General features: G+C 32.9%; 1 protein-coding gene and 1 long non-coding RNA gene across 4 annotated transcripts in view; one reads left to right on the plus strand and one right to left on the minus strand.

Moving 5' to 3' along the window:
• Nucleotides 1-17,374, plus strand: part of CDIN1 (CDAN1 interacting nuclease 1) — a 113,339-nt gene that overhangs the window by 48,408 nt on the left and 47,557 nt on the right. For 2 of the 3 annotated variants that reach the window (XM_072337966.1, XM_072337968.1), the window contains 3 exons: nucleotides 1,070-1,137; nucleotides 5,890-5,955; nucleotides 7,682-7,787. In XM_072337966.1, the coding sequence (XP_072194067.1) occupies nucleotides 1,070-1,137; nucleotides 5,890-5,955; nucleotides 7,682-7,787 (240 nt within the window). The remainder of the gene's footprint in view (nucleotides 1-1,069; nucleotides 1,138-5,889; nucleotides 5,956-7,681; nucleotides 7,788-17,374) is intronic. The other variant, XM_072337967.1, reaches the window with a different exon arrangement.
• The window catches only part of LOC140252831 (uncharacterized), a 93,163-nt gene continuing 82,591 nt past the window's right edge, over nucleotides 6,803-17,374 (minus strand). The window contains exons 5-6 of the long non-coding RNA XR_011903739.1: nucleotides 16,415-16,473; nucleotides 6,803-7,035 (exon numbers count right to left, since the gene is read on the minus strand). This is a non-coding gene — a long non-coding RNA (uncharacterized lncRNA). The remainder of the gene's footprint in view (nucleotides 7,036-16,414; nucleotides 16,474-17,374) is intronic.

Raw genomic sequence — 17,374 nt, forward strand, 5'->3', positions numbered from 1 at the left:
GTGCATAAAATAGTTAAAAATCAATTTAAAGTTAAGGTTTTAAAAGCATAATGTCTTCTGAAGGACTGCATATTGATTTTAAATATAACTATCTAATTGTATATGCATGGACTAAAGTATGAAGTCAACCTCTTTGTAAATGCCAAGAGGCTATTTTTCAGTAATAGTTCAGATGCTTACGGGAAACTAGGCTGCTAGATTGCATGAGTAGAAGATAGCTCGTGAGGTTATTTACAAGTTTTGCCTCATGGTCATTGCCATACATCAATAACAGGTACTGCTATAGACTAAATGTTTCTGCTTATGGTACATTATAAAATCTGTTTGCGATATTTTTCTTACATTTTTGCCATTCTTCATTTGACCACATTTTTGTTCTGCAACTACTAGTACAGTTTAATGTAATATATATAGCTTCAATTGATTAAAACTTTGTATGTAAAGATACATTAAAAATATTTAAGCACTGACTTTTCTGCATATTCCTAAGAATAGTACATTGGATCAACAGGCTGTTAGTTGAAGTAAAAAGGACTTCACTGTATAATGTTATTCCATCTTTCCCTGACATAAGTTCATGCTTCTGAAAAATCAGTTAAGAAGATGTTTTGTTACAGGAAGATGTTTCATATTTATTAAGTACCTAACAACTTCAGAATATAAAGTAAAATGTTTATTTCACTCTTTACTGAATTAGAAAATTGAAACATAAATCATTAAGGAACAGCTTAAAATCTATGTGGCCACAGTTTCAAGCTTACACTTTATTTTAGATCTTGAGAGAAAAAATAGTACAAGTATAAGTGTACAGAAAAAATGTTATGTAATGGATCTTAATTTTGTAAAATGTGTGTTGATGCTGTATACAGTAGTCTGATTTCCACTATGTGCTAAATACCTCTGCAGATCCCTGTAAGAAACCTGTGAACTTAGTGTTCAAATCATTAATTACTCCAAAATGAAAGTGAAGGCCAATAAATTTTATCATGAATTACTTTACCTATGTTTTTTGTTGTGACATTGGTTATTTTCCAAAGTAATCTTCCATTTCTTAACTTAAAGCTATCAGTGCTATTGGACATGAGCATGAAGTCTTGCTGCGAGAAATGCTTTTGGAAAAAAATCTTTCCTTTATAGGTAAGAATCAGTGATAGAGGCTAGCCAGTGAATCCTTAACTTTAAAGATTTCTGGGACTGTTTACTTAAGAAAAAAATAAGCCTCAGTGCTCTTTGTGTTAGGTAGTAAAAGAAGAGTAAAAAATGATTGATGCTGTACATGTTATCTTTTATTGATTTAGAACTGAGCAGGAACTCAGTTACCTAATACCTTATATATACAGAACATGCGCAGGCCTGCAATTAATATTTAATAGAATAAGTAGCTGAAAAAAATGCTTTAATATCTGCTGCAGTATTACTTTTGGTGTCATGAGATATTAGCTGTAATCTATGAGACTTAGGAGGAATCATAAGAAATATTAGCTTCCAGATTCTTTATGTATTAAGAACTGCTAGAACATTCGCTCATTTGGCTTTCTGTGCAGTTTCTGCAGATTTTTTACCACTGCCTCCAAATACTTAAGTCTCTGTATTTAAAGTTGTTTTAAAGATTAATTATTTAGGAGGATGTTTTCTGTTGTTGTTTTCCTTTTAGACTGCACAACATTTGTTGTATGTTAGTACCATTAAAACAATATTAGTATTTAAAGGATCAGTTCTCATATTGTGATTATAAACCTTGAATTCCTTATGTGTTTAGATAATATTAAAGTGATTTCCTGTCTTTTTTTAAAGATGTGTGTTGTACTAAGTTTGTATAATTAAAGAATATAACTGTTTTTACCAGTACAAATAGATTCAAGATAAGATTTTGGAAACAAACAAATTGAAAAAATTAGGAAGAATACTGAGATTTTTAACAGGTTGGTCCATATGATTAAGGAGCAACTTATTTTTCTGTTACGTAAAAACTTGCAAGTGATACTACAAAAATGTGAGAAGATATTTTTTTCTATGTGGCTCAAAGATTAGAGATAATAGACTTAAGCTGTAATTGGAGAGTTAAAATACTGAACTGTTCTAGGCACAATAAGTATAAAACAATCTGCCAGGGAAGGTTATGGAATCACCTTCAATGAAAAATTCAAGGCTAGACTTGACATTCATCAATCAAAGTTGGAAATGAAATCAATCCTGTCATGATACAGGAGAATGGACCAGATGACTCACTAATGGATCCTCAGCCCAATGATTATCTTTTTTTTTTTTTTTTTTTTTTTTTTTTTTTTGGCTTGTACAAGCTTGTATAGTACACAAATCAGATTTAAATTTTATTGATTCATAACCTTGGGTAAACATCAATTTTGTCTTTAGAAATAAGCTCTAAGAAATTTGTACTGTCAAATCAAAATGTCTAGAATGGGTTAACTTGTCAGTATTAAAAGATATAAATGAGGGAGTTCAATTTATTGTTTAGATTTTTTGCATAGTGATGTATCATCTACTCATGATTTAAAGTATGTAAATTGGTTTATTATTTCTTTCTATTAAATTTTTCTCTGAGGTTCTGGTTGTGACTGAAAAAAAAAAAAAAAAAAAAAAAAAAAGGTTTTCCTACATATCTGTAAGATGAATCTTACTGAAACCTGTGCATTAAAATTTTTCTCAAAAATTAAATCCCGGACTACTAGACAGTAGAGTATTTCCTATAGGTTAGCAGATTTCAGGGTTGGCTATGGCTAAGATGGATTTCCAGAGTTGGAGGTGACTTGGGACTGAGCTTGCTGCACTTACAGTTCTGTTACTTTTTAACCCATGTAAGAAAGAAACAAAATTCTTGCTGCCATTTCATGTTAGTGTATCATTCCAGTATACTATTCTTCTAGGATAATAATTTCTTTCTACCGGTTATTTTCACCTTGGAGACTATATTACAGAAGAAAAAAAGCCTGGCAGCATTTAAGGGCAGAGAGATTATTAATTTTTAGAGCAGATAGCTTTCAAAGCCTACAGATCAAAAGTAACACCTCAAGATTCTCCCAGAAATTGATTGGGAACCTGTGCAAACTGATGGGTTTTGCATTTTAGTAATGTGTAGTTCATGAGGGGCTCATAACTTCCTCTCTAGATCAGAAACAGTTCTCAGCTCTTTTGTGCTTTTCTGGAGATTTATGTAATCAGTGAAAGCGTTCTCTCAAAATAGGCTGACCGCCTTCCCTTCCTCACTGATTCACTTGCCTTGCTGAATTGCCAGGAATTTCTAGGTTTTACAAAGGGCCTTAGTCAATCTTTTCATGTCTTTGCCTACCCCAGAATATACTAGGAAATATACTAGGGAAGGTTTTAGCTATAATGGGAAGATATATAACTGACCTTTCTAGAATCTTAACCTTCTTTGGCAGCCACCATGATGTCCCTTAGTAGCTTGGATATAAATCATGAAATCTGTTTGGTGTTTTCTGCTGTAATCAAAAATGTGCAGTTGCCGCATATTGATGCACCATTAGAAGAGCATTTGGTTTCTTTGTTATATCCAGAGACTAGTATAAAAATAATGACGAGTTCATAGAATCACAGAATGGTTTGGGTTGGAAGGGACTTTAAAGATCATCAAATTCCAACCCCTGCAATGGGCATGGGCATCTTTCAGTAGACCAGGTTGCTCAAATTTAAATAGTTAAGACTGAGTGTAAAGTAAAGAAGAAGCTCTAGATGTGTTGGAAATACAAACTGATTATCACTCTGTGGACAAATTTAAGGTTGTTTCAGTGTAACTTTCATATTTTGGAATGAACAGCTTTAACTGACGTGATCTGGTTTTCAAGCAGTTGTTAAGGCATTATTTTGATGCACACAAAAACTAATAAATCTTTGAAAGTGTGAAAAATGATACCTCTAAGTCTTTTGTACCAATCTAAATCATTTATGAGATGATTCCTTTCTTTTGATGGGGTTTGGGCTTAAAAGAAAGGGTGATTTGGATGAATTTTTGTAATTCTTTTTTTTTTTTTTTTAAGTTCAAAATTATTGAAGAAACAGTAAAAATATAACTATTTTCTTCATGTGATTGTCAACTTACATCAATAATAAAGGTGCTTTTTAATATATTTTTCACCATTTCTCATAGTCCAAACTGTTTGGAGAAGCCAAGTGAAAACATTCAGAAATAAATTTAATTCAGATATCATATCTGAATTTTCTATTACTGTTTGCGTATTCCCTAAATGAAAATTTCAGTGGGGATAGCTTGTTATCCATTCTAGACTGCTCTAAAAAATTGCAAGAGACTTGATGAAACTGGGTTTGTTTTATTCAAGATAAAGGAATAACATTCATTTTTATACTGTGACTTAAAGACCATAGTTTCTGTTAAGCCAGAAGCTTGCTAATCTAAACATATTTTATCTATATATCTAACAATCAAAGTTTGAAAGTAGCTAACAGTCAAGTCTGGCTCCAAATCCTATGAAAATTTAGTAGCTGACCAGGTAATATAAATTAGTGTTGCATTCCAGAGACTTGCATTTACTCTGCAGTGTGTTTACTATGAAGAAATGCTGTCAAAATTCAAAAGAAATATTATAGCTGTCAAAAAGAATAATCCACCATTGTAGTTTACACTTAATTGAACGTACAACTTTTCAGAATTACTGCTGTCCAACTTGCAGTATTAGTTAGTTCACTGTATTGGAAAAAAGACTTCAGACTTTTTTTTCTTCAATGAGGAAAGGGGAGGAAGGCCTTAGGCAATATTAAAATATTTTGATTTCTATGTGTATATGCTTTTCTTGTCATTAAAACCTTGCTTGGACTCAAATTGCTGACCTTTCAGAATATGCACAAAATATTCTAAAACTGAGTTCTGAACATTGGCCATGAAACTACTGTCCTAACCTGATAAATGGATTGGAAATAAGCTACCCAACAGTGAGAATGGACCATTAATTTTAATCAAAGGTGGTGCAGAAAGGCGAATGGGATGCATGACAATGTCAACAGCCCAGTAGGTGTTAAGGGGCTACACAGCCTTACTTGTTACTAGGTTGTGCCATTAGTTGAGCTTCGGTGAAGACAGAAAGCCATGCCTGGAATTGAATGACCAGGTCACTCCAAAATCTAATGGAGAAATGGTGTTTCGGAAATACCTATGTAATGGTATTGGAAATCAAGGACAGTAGTTTAAAAAATAGCGAGGGCTTGCTTTATGCTTTTTTTTCTTTTTTAAAGGAAGCATCCTTTTTTTGCTCTCTTCTTTCTTACTCATTTCTTATAAAGTGCAGCTTTAATTCAGAAGCAGTAGAGTTGCATATAGCTTGTGTTAAGAAAATATCTAATTTTTTCATGTTTAATTAATTTTACAGTAAGAGAAGCTAGAATCATGGCATCCTTCTTCTTTAATGGGTTTCTGGAAGAGAAGAATTGTCATGTTTGTGGGTTGTTTTTTTTTTCTTTTTTTGTTTGTTTGTTTTAAACACCTTTGTGTTAACATTAAAATAAAGCCATGAAGGCAGCTGCAATATATCTACATTTGTGGTGTTGGTAGGATTAATCTCAACAGCTCCCTAATGTGAGGAAACTCTTCTTTCAATCAGTGAATATATCTCTTTATTTTGAATATTTGGAGGTTATAAAATACTGTATGACAGCTTGAATTAATGATGTTTATAATGAAGACATAAAAATGCAGGGATGACAAAGAAGCATTTTTATATCCATGCTTCAGGTTTTCTACAAAGGTTCATTTAATCTGACACATCATTGCATGCATAAGAAAGATATGTATGACTGCATTAATAATTCTTACACTCTTATTTAAAATAAAATTAATTATACTGCTGTCTACTTAATAGAAGAGTTTTATAAACAATAGGTCTTGTTCTTTCTGTGTAGCCGAAGATCAGCTTCGTGCAAAGGGTTATGACAAAACACCAGACTTTATTTTAGAAGTGCCAGTAGGTAAGTCTTTGAAAAGAATTGTTATTATTTTATTTTGTATAGAAGTGTTTATCTTAAAGTATTACAATTTCCTAAGACATAAGAATATGAAGTATGTTACAGGATACTAAATATTTCTCAGGGTTTTTTTGTGTTTATTCAGTAATTTTAAGATCATCTACTTTGAGTCAGAATGGTATTCACCAAAATACAAGTAGGTAATAGTATTAATGTTTCCTCTTCATTCTCATTGTCACAAAAATAAAAATAGAAAAAACAAGCAACAGTAGGAATCTGCAAATCCCCATTCCATCTAACTTGATCTAACCACTGTTTTTGTGTGATGAACTGTTAAATACCTGCAATTGTCTTAAACTTTTATATCAAGTCAAATTCAAAGCAGTCTTAAAGTAATACCATTATACCTCTAGGTCATTGTGTAAAGGTTTGTCATGGAGTAGTTCTCTATTTTTTTAAAAACCCTACATCACAGGAAGCAAGAAGGAATAAAAGTAAATATAAAGGTCATGCCAAAGTTCATCTACATATGCTGGTCTTTAGGTCAAGTAATGAGGTAAGGTGACCTATTGGTTCGACCATGGAGGCAAAAGTATAAACATTATCCAAGTGTAAAGGATTCTTAATCACCTTTTGTAAAGTGCATTTCATACCAAACGACTTCTGCTTTATCTGTTTACAACTAAACTAGGCAGATGTCTGCAGGTATGTGTTAATGAAAATAAAAAGGCTTAAAGCCCTATATGAAAGCCATATTCATGACTGCTTTTTGTGTTTTTCATATGAACAAGAGAAGGAATTCTTACAAATAACTGATTCATTCATGGTAGAAGAAATTGAGTGCATACTATTAAAAATTTTTATCCACAGCAGTTCTTCAGATATAATCTTTCAGCATGGCTGTCTTTCTTATCCAGTAGATAAGTATATGTATATATATGAGAGCTTTCTAAAAAGTTTTTAAAGACTTCCTTAACTCAGTACTGATATTCCACATTGTCCTTCTAGAGAATGGATGATCCTCTTGAGTGATTTTCATGATTTCTTCTGCAAAATTAGTTTATCAGTTTCAGACAGGGCTTTCTTTCACCAAAAAACAAAGAAAAAAAAAGGCATTTTATTAATACTGCAAATTCTGTCCTGCAAGAAATACAGAAAGACATCAATCAGTGAAAATCCCAGAAACAGAAATTCCAAACCAGATCTTTCACATAGCCATTCTTATTGCTAAATTCTTCTTGCTGATGCATTACTGATTTTGAAAAAGTTGAGAGGCAGTTATATATCTATGGTAACCTTTCTTTCTGTTCTCACACCTTCTACTGTTGGCTAAGAATTTTCTACCTTTTGCAGCTTAACTAACTGTTCTTAATAATCACCAGACATCTTCAGTTCCTTTCCACCAAAGGCTGAAAGTAGGACACAGTTGCACCCTAGTCTGATCTCTTTTTCTGGTCTCTTTACATTCTTTGTATTTAAGAAGAAAGGCAAATATCTAGAACAAGATGTTATTAAACTTAAATTGAGATAATTATCCGTTAAAATAATATGTGTTATTTTTTAAAAAACATTATCAGTATACATATTTGAAAAATGTATTTACACATATGTAAGTATGTATAGGCATGAATTATGTGGTAGATTGGGGGTTAAACAGGGTATTCCCAAACACTTTCTTAAGACTGCTCAGTCTGATTTTTGCAGTTCACTTTTTTTGCTGTCACTCTAGCTGTTGAAGGACACATAATTCACTGGATTGAAAGCAAAGCCTCATTTGGTGATGAAAGTAGCCACCAAGCCTACTTGCAGGACCAGTTTTGGAGCTACTGGAATAGGTATGTTTCTGTTATTATTGTGTTGTTTGTTTTTTTTTTAAGAAGTTATTGGGCTTTTGTATTAAGTCATGTGAATAAAATACGTGTTACTAATCTGACATTTTGAATTTTATGGATTAGTATGTCAAATTTCAATGCTGAAGTATTTGTGGAAAAATAATACTTTCAATGCTAATATGCAACAGATATATATGGTGTTTTAAAGTGATACTAGTTAACAAAATAAGGTGCTTTCATACAGAAGTTTTACTTCAGTTTTTTTTTAGAAATTGACTAAGGGAAGATTCTGTAATACTTGCAAGAAGGCAAACTTGCTTTAAAATCTTCATTGTCTAACACATAGGCCTTGTATGAGGAAAATATTGCCTACTGTCTGTGTGTCAAACACAATTCTGATTCGTTTTTGTTTGATAAAATGTTCTTTTCATATGCTATCTAAATCTTACATAATAATAATATATTCTTTTCAAGCTAATAAATGTTAATTGTTTGCAGGAATATGAGAAGTCACACTGGACAGAATTTCTGAGTGTTGATTTTATTTTCATAAAGATCCTTTCTTTTAAAAACTGTTACATTAGCTTAGTAATACAAAAGGAAGATTGTTATTGTGTATAGTTGTATATCTTTCCAAGGTAATAGCAGTCTTCTCGCTGGAAGATTTTTCATCCCAAAATAATAATGATAAGATACTCATCTTTAATTCCATCTTTGTATGTGGTGGAACACTTAGGAAGTCAGTGAGAGAGATAAATGATAGTTTTAATAAAGGATTTGTAAAAGTATAGATTAAGATATCTTCTCAGTGTTCAGACTGCCTCTGAGAAATCTAACAGAGGGTAGAGAAAATGGTACCAAAATGGTTGAACAAGTAACTAACAGCGTATGCCACTATCAGTGGCTAGTTTGTGGTGTCCATCATCTGAGTATAAAAAATGCTAAGGTGAAAATTGCTAGCCTTAGCTTGCGAAATACCTTAAAAGCAACCTCTGTTGGAAGCAGCAGAGGGAAGCCATATCTCAAGAGTAAAACTGTCAGAATACATAACTGCATAATTATGCTCTGAAACATTTGTTGGTTTGAGAAAGGCCTGCTCTTGCTAGACAGTCCCAAAGAGCAGTAAATTGGAGAAGCTGAACTGAGGTTATGGGAGCCTCAGGAAGACTGTCTACTATAAGACAAAGAACTTACACATCAGTGAAAATAAGAGTGGATGAAGCAGCTCAGGCTTGAAGTCCATTAAATGTACTGGTTAGAATATTTTCTGAGGAAAAATGATGTGTTTGAGGGGATGCATGATGGTATAAGAAGAAAAACAGCTCTAACAATTGAATTTTATATAGACAACATTAATATAGAAATACAAAGTTGAGATGAGGGGAAAGTTGAATAGACAAGTGAGATGAGGTCAGTGATCCATTTCATGTTTGCAGTAAAATTGTCATTGCAGAGTTGAACTTTTAGTTTCCTTCTTCAATTTGTGCCAAAAAAAAAATGACTATCTACATTTTGGTTTGAACTATAAAATATGTAAAATTCCTGAAAATAATGTGTACCATTTAAACCCAACATTTCTGAAAGAAATTTTGTTGTATCAGGAAACCAAACTTATCTAAATTCATTATAATTTTATCATTTTCATAATTATTATTGCAAATTAAAACTTAGAAGAACATCTGTCACTGAACTGTTAGTCAAGTATCCCATAATGTTGCAAAAGCTGGACTGAATTGACATGTGGATTATTAAGGATGATTTGGAAGTCATTTTCAGAATTTGCCTAATTTTTTCTTATAGCTTTCTATATTGAAAATAACTATAAAAACTGCTGATAATTACATATATAATGATCTTACACTTGTGTGAGGGAAACTAGAAATCTCTTTACTGAATATGCTACACTCTAAGTCAAGAATTCAATGTTAGGTCAACTACAGAAATAAGGTATAATTGTATGCACTCATTTTTTTGTTGTTTGGGTTGTTTCTTTTTTGTTGCTGTTCTTTTATAAATGCAAATCCTGTTGGTGCTGCTTGATCAAACTAACACTATCGCAATGTCTTCTGAATCGAGTTTTGAATTATTGAAACTTTTTCTAATATAATGTCAGTTGCATTGATCGTAGAATCATAGAATCCTTATAGTTGAAAAGGAACTCTGAGGGCCATGTAGCTCAAATCCCTTGCAATGAACTGGGACACCACAGCTAAATCAGGTTGCCCAGGGCCTTATCCAGCCTCACCTTGAAAGCCTCCAGGGACAGGGCATCCACCACACCACTAAGCAACCTGTTCCAGTGCCTCACCATCCTCATTGTAAATATTTTTTCTTTAAATCCAACTTAAACCTCTTTGAGCTTCAAGCAATTTCCTCTTGTTCTGTCACCTTCTTAAGAGTCTGTACCCTTCTTTCCTGTAGCTCCCCCTTAGATACTGAAAGGTTAATGAGCACTTGATGACAGATTAGTTTGCATGTAAGTTAGACAGTCAACTTTTGTTGCTTTCTGAGACTGTTTAAATGAAAAGGCACAGGCATAATTCAACAACCTGTGAATCAATTTTGAATGATTTAATGGATCAGTCTATCCAAGGATCTCTCAAGTGATAACTCAGAGAATTCATCTGACCCTGTGCATCTCCTTTCTTTTGGAGAAGATGCATCAGTTCAGATCATAGTATAATAGTATCATAGTATCATGCGAGCTGGAAGGGACCTTAGAGATCATCAAGTCCAACTCCCGAGATTCGATCCCTCTGTGTAGCAGAGCAGCACTTCTACCACTTGTGCCACAGGGGGGATTCACAGGGAGAACCCGGGCCTCCGGTGTTGCAAGTGGCAGTTCTACCACCGTGTGCCACCGGATGTACTGTGACACTCAGTTTGTACTTCAGGGTTTTGTAAACATAATCTGGTACCTGAAGTTAAAACTCAACTGAAATTGGAGAGAAAAGCTTTAAGCTTTTTATCCTTCTAGATATGGATAGAAATACACATCTTGATATTTTGAAAGGAACAAAGGTGATAACTTTTAGACCTTTTTCATTATGCTCTTTTTTGTTTGTTTCTCTGAAAAGTAGAAGTGGGTCTGGAATAATTTCTGGATCTTTTTCCACATTTGTAACAAATATTAATTTTATTCTGCACAGTATAAGACTGAAAGCTTTGAACATAGCTGTGGTTTGTTTGCTGTAATGTGTATGTTTCAGTAAATCCTGTAGTCAGTGCTAACTAAATCTGCTAGAGTCTTAAATAGGCCTATACTGACAGGAAAGAAATGGCACTTTCTCATTTAACAGAACAGCTCCCTAGATTCAGTCAACCATGTCTGTTCACCTCAGTGCAAAAGAACACCTTTTTATTACTCTGAGTTCTGCAGGGACAGCTTAGCAAGGTTTTTTATGGCTCATACATCAATGGTATTGTTAAGCAATTTTCAGTTGCAGTGCTACACTGCAACCTCATCTTCAAATTAAGCTTCATATTAAAAATGCACACAGTGTACCTTGTCAGTAGGTTTGCACAGTTGTAATTTAGAGCACTCTTTAGATTTCGAGAATTTTCACTATTGAGTGGGAAAAAGGAAGTTTAGTCTTTCATATTCCCAGACAGTTTTTGCAGACTGGTGCCCAAGAGGAAGCTATTTTACATACTGAACAAATCTAGTATAAAGTGATTCATATAGTCACCAAATCCCGTCCTTCTTTATTTTTTTCTTCCAAAACAGTCGCATTCACTGACTAATTACAGCTTTCATGGCCACCATGTAAACAAGACAACTGTATGTGCAGAATATAATTGCTTGGTGCACATGTAGGAGATGCCACACTTTTCATTGTCCACTAGTGTGCCTTGGTGTATTTCATGTAACCCTAAGGATAAAAACTGTTGAGTAGTCTGTGTAGCCAAAACTAATTTGAAGAACACAAACTTGAAATAACATAGATTGCATTTTAAAACAGGGTCCAAGAATAAGTTGTAAATTATTTCAGGATTAAATGAACATTATATCTTTTTTTCTTTCCATATTGTCTATTTTTACATATTTTTTTTCTAGGTTTAATTAAAAATTAAAGTACCAACTGTTTGAGTCTTAATGGGAGCTGATAGACATGGGTGCTGTTGTCTAAAAGGCACATTGAGATTAGCAAATTTTTTCAGGTAAATATGAAAAGAAAAAAAGTATTTAAGATTTCATTTCAGTAACAAACTAGCAGATCTGCTTTTAGGTCCTTTTCAGAAGAGTGTTCAGATCAAACTTGTTTGTAGTTGACTGTAAGGATGAACCATACGCAAACAAAGACTGAATCAGAAAATCAAACTGATGCACTTTTTTTTTTTTTCTGCAGCATAGTTTAAAATTGTTTGATGTGTGTTACCATGAAGACTGTTTGAGTAACTACTGACTGATTGTAGTTGGTAGGGAAAGTGGGAATTATGCTGTAGGTTTATGGATGTCTGTTCTATAACAGGATCTATATTCACCAGTTGAAAATTGTTTGAAAAGTTGTGCTGGTGAGATGAAAGCCAGTGGTATAACAGCTTGACTTGGAGGAAACCTTGGGAGTTGCATTTGTCAAGTGGCTAGGAAAACTGTTCATGCATACCCAGTATCCAAAGCTTCATTGGCAGCCCAAACATAAAGAACTGAAAGGTCATTCTTCTTCTTGCAGTATGATGGTTTGTTGACATATTTTGACACACTGGTACAATGCTGAAAGGTTTTGACCTTACTGCAACACTGAGGGAGTTAGGGTTTGTTTAGCTATTTAACGCTTGTAGATTTTCACACATGCTGGGTTTTCCTCTGCTTCTTCTCTCATTTTTGCTCTACTTGAATTAGTAAATTAATCCTAAACAAAAGTGGATGTGGAAAGAAGAGGAAATCTATGATGATTTTTACAATTTAGGACTGTGTAAAGTTGTTTCTTTAAAGCAGTTTACTTTTTTTAGAATGTACCATGGCAGCTTGCTCACCTTAATAGCACAAAGTAAGATGTTTGCTTCTAGACAACAAAAACAAGAATCAAAAGCAGTTATATTTCCTACTAGATTACCATTTTCAGTATTTTAATATATAAATATGATAAAATTATGAGTTCATTCTGTACACACATGCAGGTATACCTCTGCATTTCACAAATGTTCTTCATATGTTTAGCTTATTTCTGGAAGTATTTGACATGAATCGTTTTATTCCTTTAATGATACAAAAAGCATAAAAATCAACGTGAAGTTTATGCAGTTTTTTTTTTCCAGTTTAGCACAGAACTATGTTTACATGTTATTAGTCATCCCTTCCTTAATAAGGTGAATAAGTAACAGAGCATGAAAACATTTTCCATCAAGACCACACCTCATGACTCGCATTGCTACAATGTTAATTGTTTTGCTGATCATTTTGTTTCATTTTGTATCACAACTCATTTTCTTAAAACAAAGAACAAACAGACAATGCTGTGTACAGATTTCTGTTTATATTTGAATAATTGATGCTAGTTAAATATAAATGTTCCTGTTTTATTGTATTTAAATATTGTATTTAATATAAATATCAAAATGGGATTTTCATTAAACTACTTCCACTAAAGATGGTTATGTGCTCAACTTAAAGAGTAGCAAATGAAGCACTATGCAGCTTTATTTAAATTATTTTTCCCTTACATTTTTGGACTGCCTTAAATATTATCATGTCACAAGAGACTCATGTAGTGCAGATAGAGTATTTTCAGCCTCCATCCACATTACTGCAAGGCTTCAACTCCAATTTTCGTGGTATTTCTCATTCAGATTAGACAAGCATCCAAGTTTCTGTACAATAAGAGCTGACAGCATAGATCCTGCTATGCTTGCCAAAGGCCTGGTTGCTGACACTCCACTATGTCAAAGAATGTCAACCCCCCACAGACCTTACCTTTCAGAATTCCTTGTAATTTTTAATTGACATTTACATCTGACATTTTCAATGTATTTCTTAGTGTTGAATCTTTATCTATGTAGTAATGGTTAAAACCAAAGCAAAGCAAAAAGAATCCCTTCCTATAAACTATGATATCATATATTTTTTATTTAACGAGGCTGAATTGCTGAGCTGAAACTCAAGAATGACCAACCTTCCCTTGCTTCATGTTACTTGGTAACTCTATATTTGCTAGTCTAATCTATTTCAAATGGCAATTGAGGAGAGAAGTAGGAGTAAAAGGAGAAATTTAACTCTTAGTACTAGAGAACAAAGCACAAATTTATTATTATTACTCTTTGTCTTGCACAGAAAGGACATAGGGATTTCTGTTAACATTTTAATTTTTCCTGTTGAGTCTGGTACTTGAATGCTGAGAGTGGTATCTTCATACCTATGTTCATGTTGCACAAACAAATAGTATAATATTGAAAATGAAATTAAGCTAGCAGGCATCTAATTTAGCTGCATGTTGCAAAATCTGTTGTGCTTTATTCCTTTCAGAAATCTCAAGTTTTCATTTGGTTTAAAATAACAGAAACCTAATAAATTAGTATGAGTGTTATTATCTATCTCTAAGAAGTTAAAATGAAGAACTATAGTTGATCATAAATGTCACAAAGCAAAGAAATAGATGAAGCATTTTGTCACAAATAATGCTGCTTTTCTTCTAATTAGTTCATTTACATTTTACAAATTAAGGACAAGATTCAGGCAGAAGATAATCTAGTAGCATATCATACTTTACTGACCTGTATTTGTATATGCCAAATTTAAGTTAATTAGAAATGTAGATGCTGTTTGTTTTATCTGTCAGAAAGCTCATCTTAAAAAAAATTCTAGACACAATTTTTCCCCCAACATTTATCATCTAAATAATAGTCTTGCCAAGATGGCAGCCTCATAATAAACTCTTTTCAGTGAAGTGATGAGTAATGAAGCTTGCTCGTGAAGGCAGCGAAAAATGTTGTCTAGCCAAATGTGTGAATATGATGGCTAGAGAATCAGTGGACTTTCTCAGTCATCAATCTTTTTAGTAGCCTCTTATACATCTGAATATTTTGATAGATGATCTAATAATTGAGTTATCTATCTTTCTAACTATCAGAGTTGCATAAAAATTATTCTCACATGCTATTGAATATTAAATATATTGGGTATCCAGTAAATTTTTCAGAAAAGGTCCAAGAGGTGGAGGAATTTAGTTATGTCTTCAGCACACTTTATTATATTGAATGATAAACTACTATATCTTGATATAAAACCATTTGTACTAATATAGGAAAAAAGTAAACAGTGTCAATAGCCAATTAAGTCTAGGACTCGCAGTAAATAAACCATGTAAAAACAGGAGACTGGTGAGAGTAGTACACAATCTAAGAGAAATTTGAGGTATAAAATGAGTAGGTTCAGTAGTCCCCCACTGGTTAATGGGTAGCACTCACATTTGTACGATTGCACAAATTCCTTATTTCTAGGAAATCTTGGCTTAGGGGAAAAGAAATACAGTTGTACTGTGGAGTCCCAGATTATCTTTTAGCCTCTGTGAGGGTAGTTTCTCCTGGTTAAAGACATATCTGAGAAGTACATAATGAAACTGCTCATATCCTGTTTATGCTGGTAGATTATAGTGTAGATTCATGTCTCAGAGCACAGGTATCTGCTTTCCCAAGGGAGTAATCTCGCATTATAAGAGGCACAAAGGGTATATGGATAAGTTGCATTAAACACATCATCAGATGTGTCTTACTGAGCAGCAGAGCAAAACAGTTGTTGGTGCCAATGTATTTTTATAAACACTACAATTCAAACAGGCATTTGTATCATTCTTGACTTCAAATGCATTTCCACTCAAAGGTTTAGGTAAAAATCACTTTAACAATTAAAAAAAAAAAAAAAAAGCATGCAAAATATTTTCATTTTTATAATCACATTTCCCCCTCAATGTCATAGTTTATTTTTATTTATTGATTTATGTTTGGTTGCATGCTTTTCTGTAGATTATAAAATGTTACTTCTTGTAAATTTTTGAAAATTGTATGAGGAGAACTCTTCTATTAAGTATATATATATTTAATTAGTCTGGGCTGTAGATGTTTTTTGTTTTTGTTTTTCATTTACATGCATTTTATTTGTAAGTTTCATGATTACAGCAGAACAGGTATAAACAAGTATGTTTATCAGTAGCTCTCCAGCTAGCAAAGTGAGTTTTCATTTTTAGAACTAGAGTGAATAGAGTATTTTTCTTAGGAGTTACTCACTGTGAAATTGTAATGGAAAAGGAGAAAGGGTAAGATTGATCTCAAGGAGCCAGATGTTACCATTGTTTGACAAGTACTTTTGTGAAAGTATCATTGGCCCTCACTGGACCTTGCCACTGCATGCAGATCTACAAACTGAACAAAGTCTTGCCTGCCTTACTAACAACAGCTGTGATTCTCATACTTAGTAAGTAAAATTGTTGATAATTGAGAATTTTTGCTAAGCAGGTGCATAAGAGTTTTGATACATTTTGGGTAAAAATAAAGCCAGGCAGTTACATAAGATGACACGAGTATCAAAAATATTAAAGGTAGCAATAAAAAATCTGATCTGAAGCTCAAAACTCGTCTTTCTTTTAATATTTCATCCCACATAAAATCCCGACATTTTAGTTTTCAATAATACTTACAATAGTTTTATGCAACTTTAAATGACACAAGCATGATTTCATTTAAGCATAATTTAAACCTAGAAACAAGGAAGTAAGAAACTAATTAGGATGAAAGTTAAAATGTTTCACTTTCATTACTTGGTGAGTTTTAATACAAAAAACAAACAAACAAACATACAAACAAAAAAAAAACAAAAAATATTTCTGAGTGTATAAATTGATAAACAATTAACTGCACACTTGATTAAAGCCAGTGTTTGATTTTTTGGCTTCTTCTTACATAAAGTAAATTGGCTTTTTTTAGTTAACATTTGTAATATGTCTGCTTAAGAACATGCCGATCTCCTGAATATAGATAGTGCATTATACCAACTTATTTATATGTTTGTGTAATTTTATAATGTATGTATGTCAATTAGGAAAAGAGATCTTCATTTCCATTCCCTAATCAAAATAGCAAGAAACTGTATTCCATCTGGTTTGTCATTTGTTTAGTGTGCTCTCATCCATCACAAGACTTTGATATGAACATCAAGAAATCATGTCCTTTTATTTCAAATGATAAATATGCTTTTGTCATGAGTACTTACAGACATCCCAAGATTTACATCTAAATTGTCAAAAGTCTAACTTCACAATGTCTCTGATGTGTGACATTTTTAATGAAATAAATAACTTTCTTTTTTAAACTTGTCATGAATAGAACTTGCATATTAAATTTACAAGGCTATGTTAGTTTTGTGGGGGTTTTTTTGAAAAAAAATTCTCTTTCCTCCAGTGTTTTTCTAGGGTTTGTTATTTATCATGAAGGCACGGTCAGCTGCTCAAGAGCCTCTGTGGACACTCTTATTTGCAGGGTCCAAGCCTGTCTGTTCAGGTTTCATTATTTAGGTCTGATGTCTAGTTAGCTCGTATCAAAACTAATACCATCTGAAGTACCAGGCTTCCAGTGGTCACATAGCTAACATGAAAATTTCT

The sequence above is a fragment of the Excalfactoria chinensis genome, chromosome 5 (genome assembly GCF_039878825.1).
Source record: "Excalfactoria chinensis isolate bCotChi1 chromosome 5, bCotChi1.hap2, whole genome shotgun sequence".
Taxonomy (NCBI): domain Eukaryota; kingdom Metazoa; phylum Chordata; class Aves; order Galliformes; family Phasianidae; genus Excalfactoria; species Excalfactoria chinensis.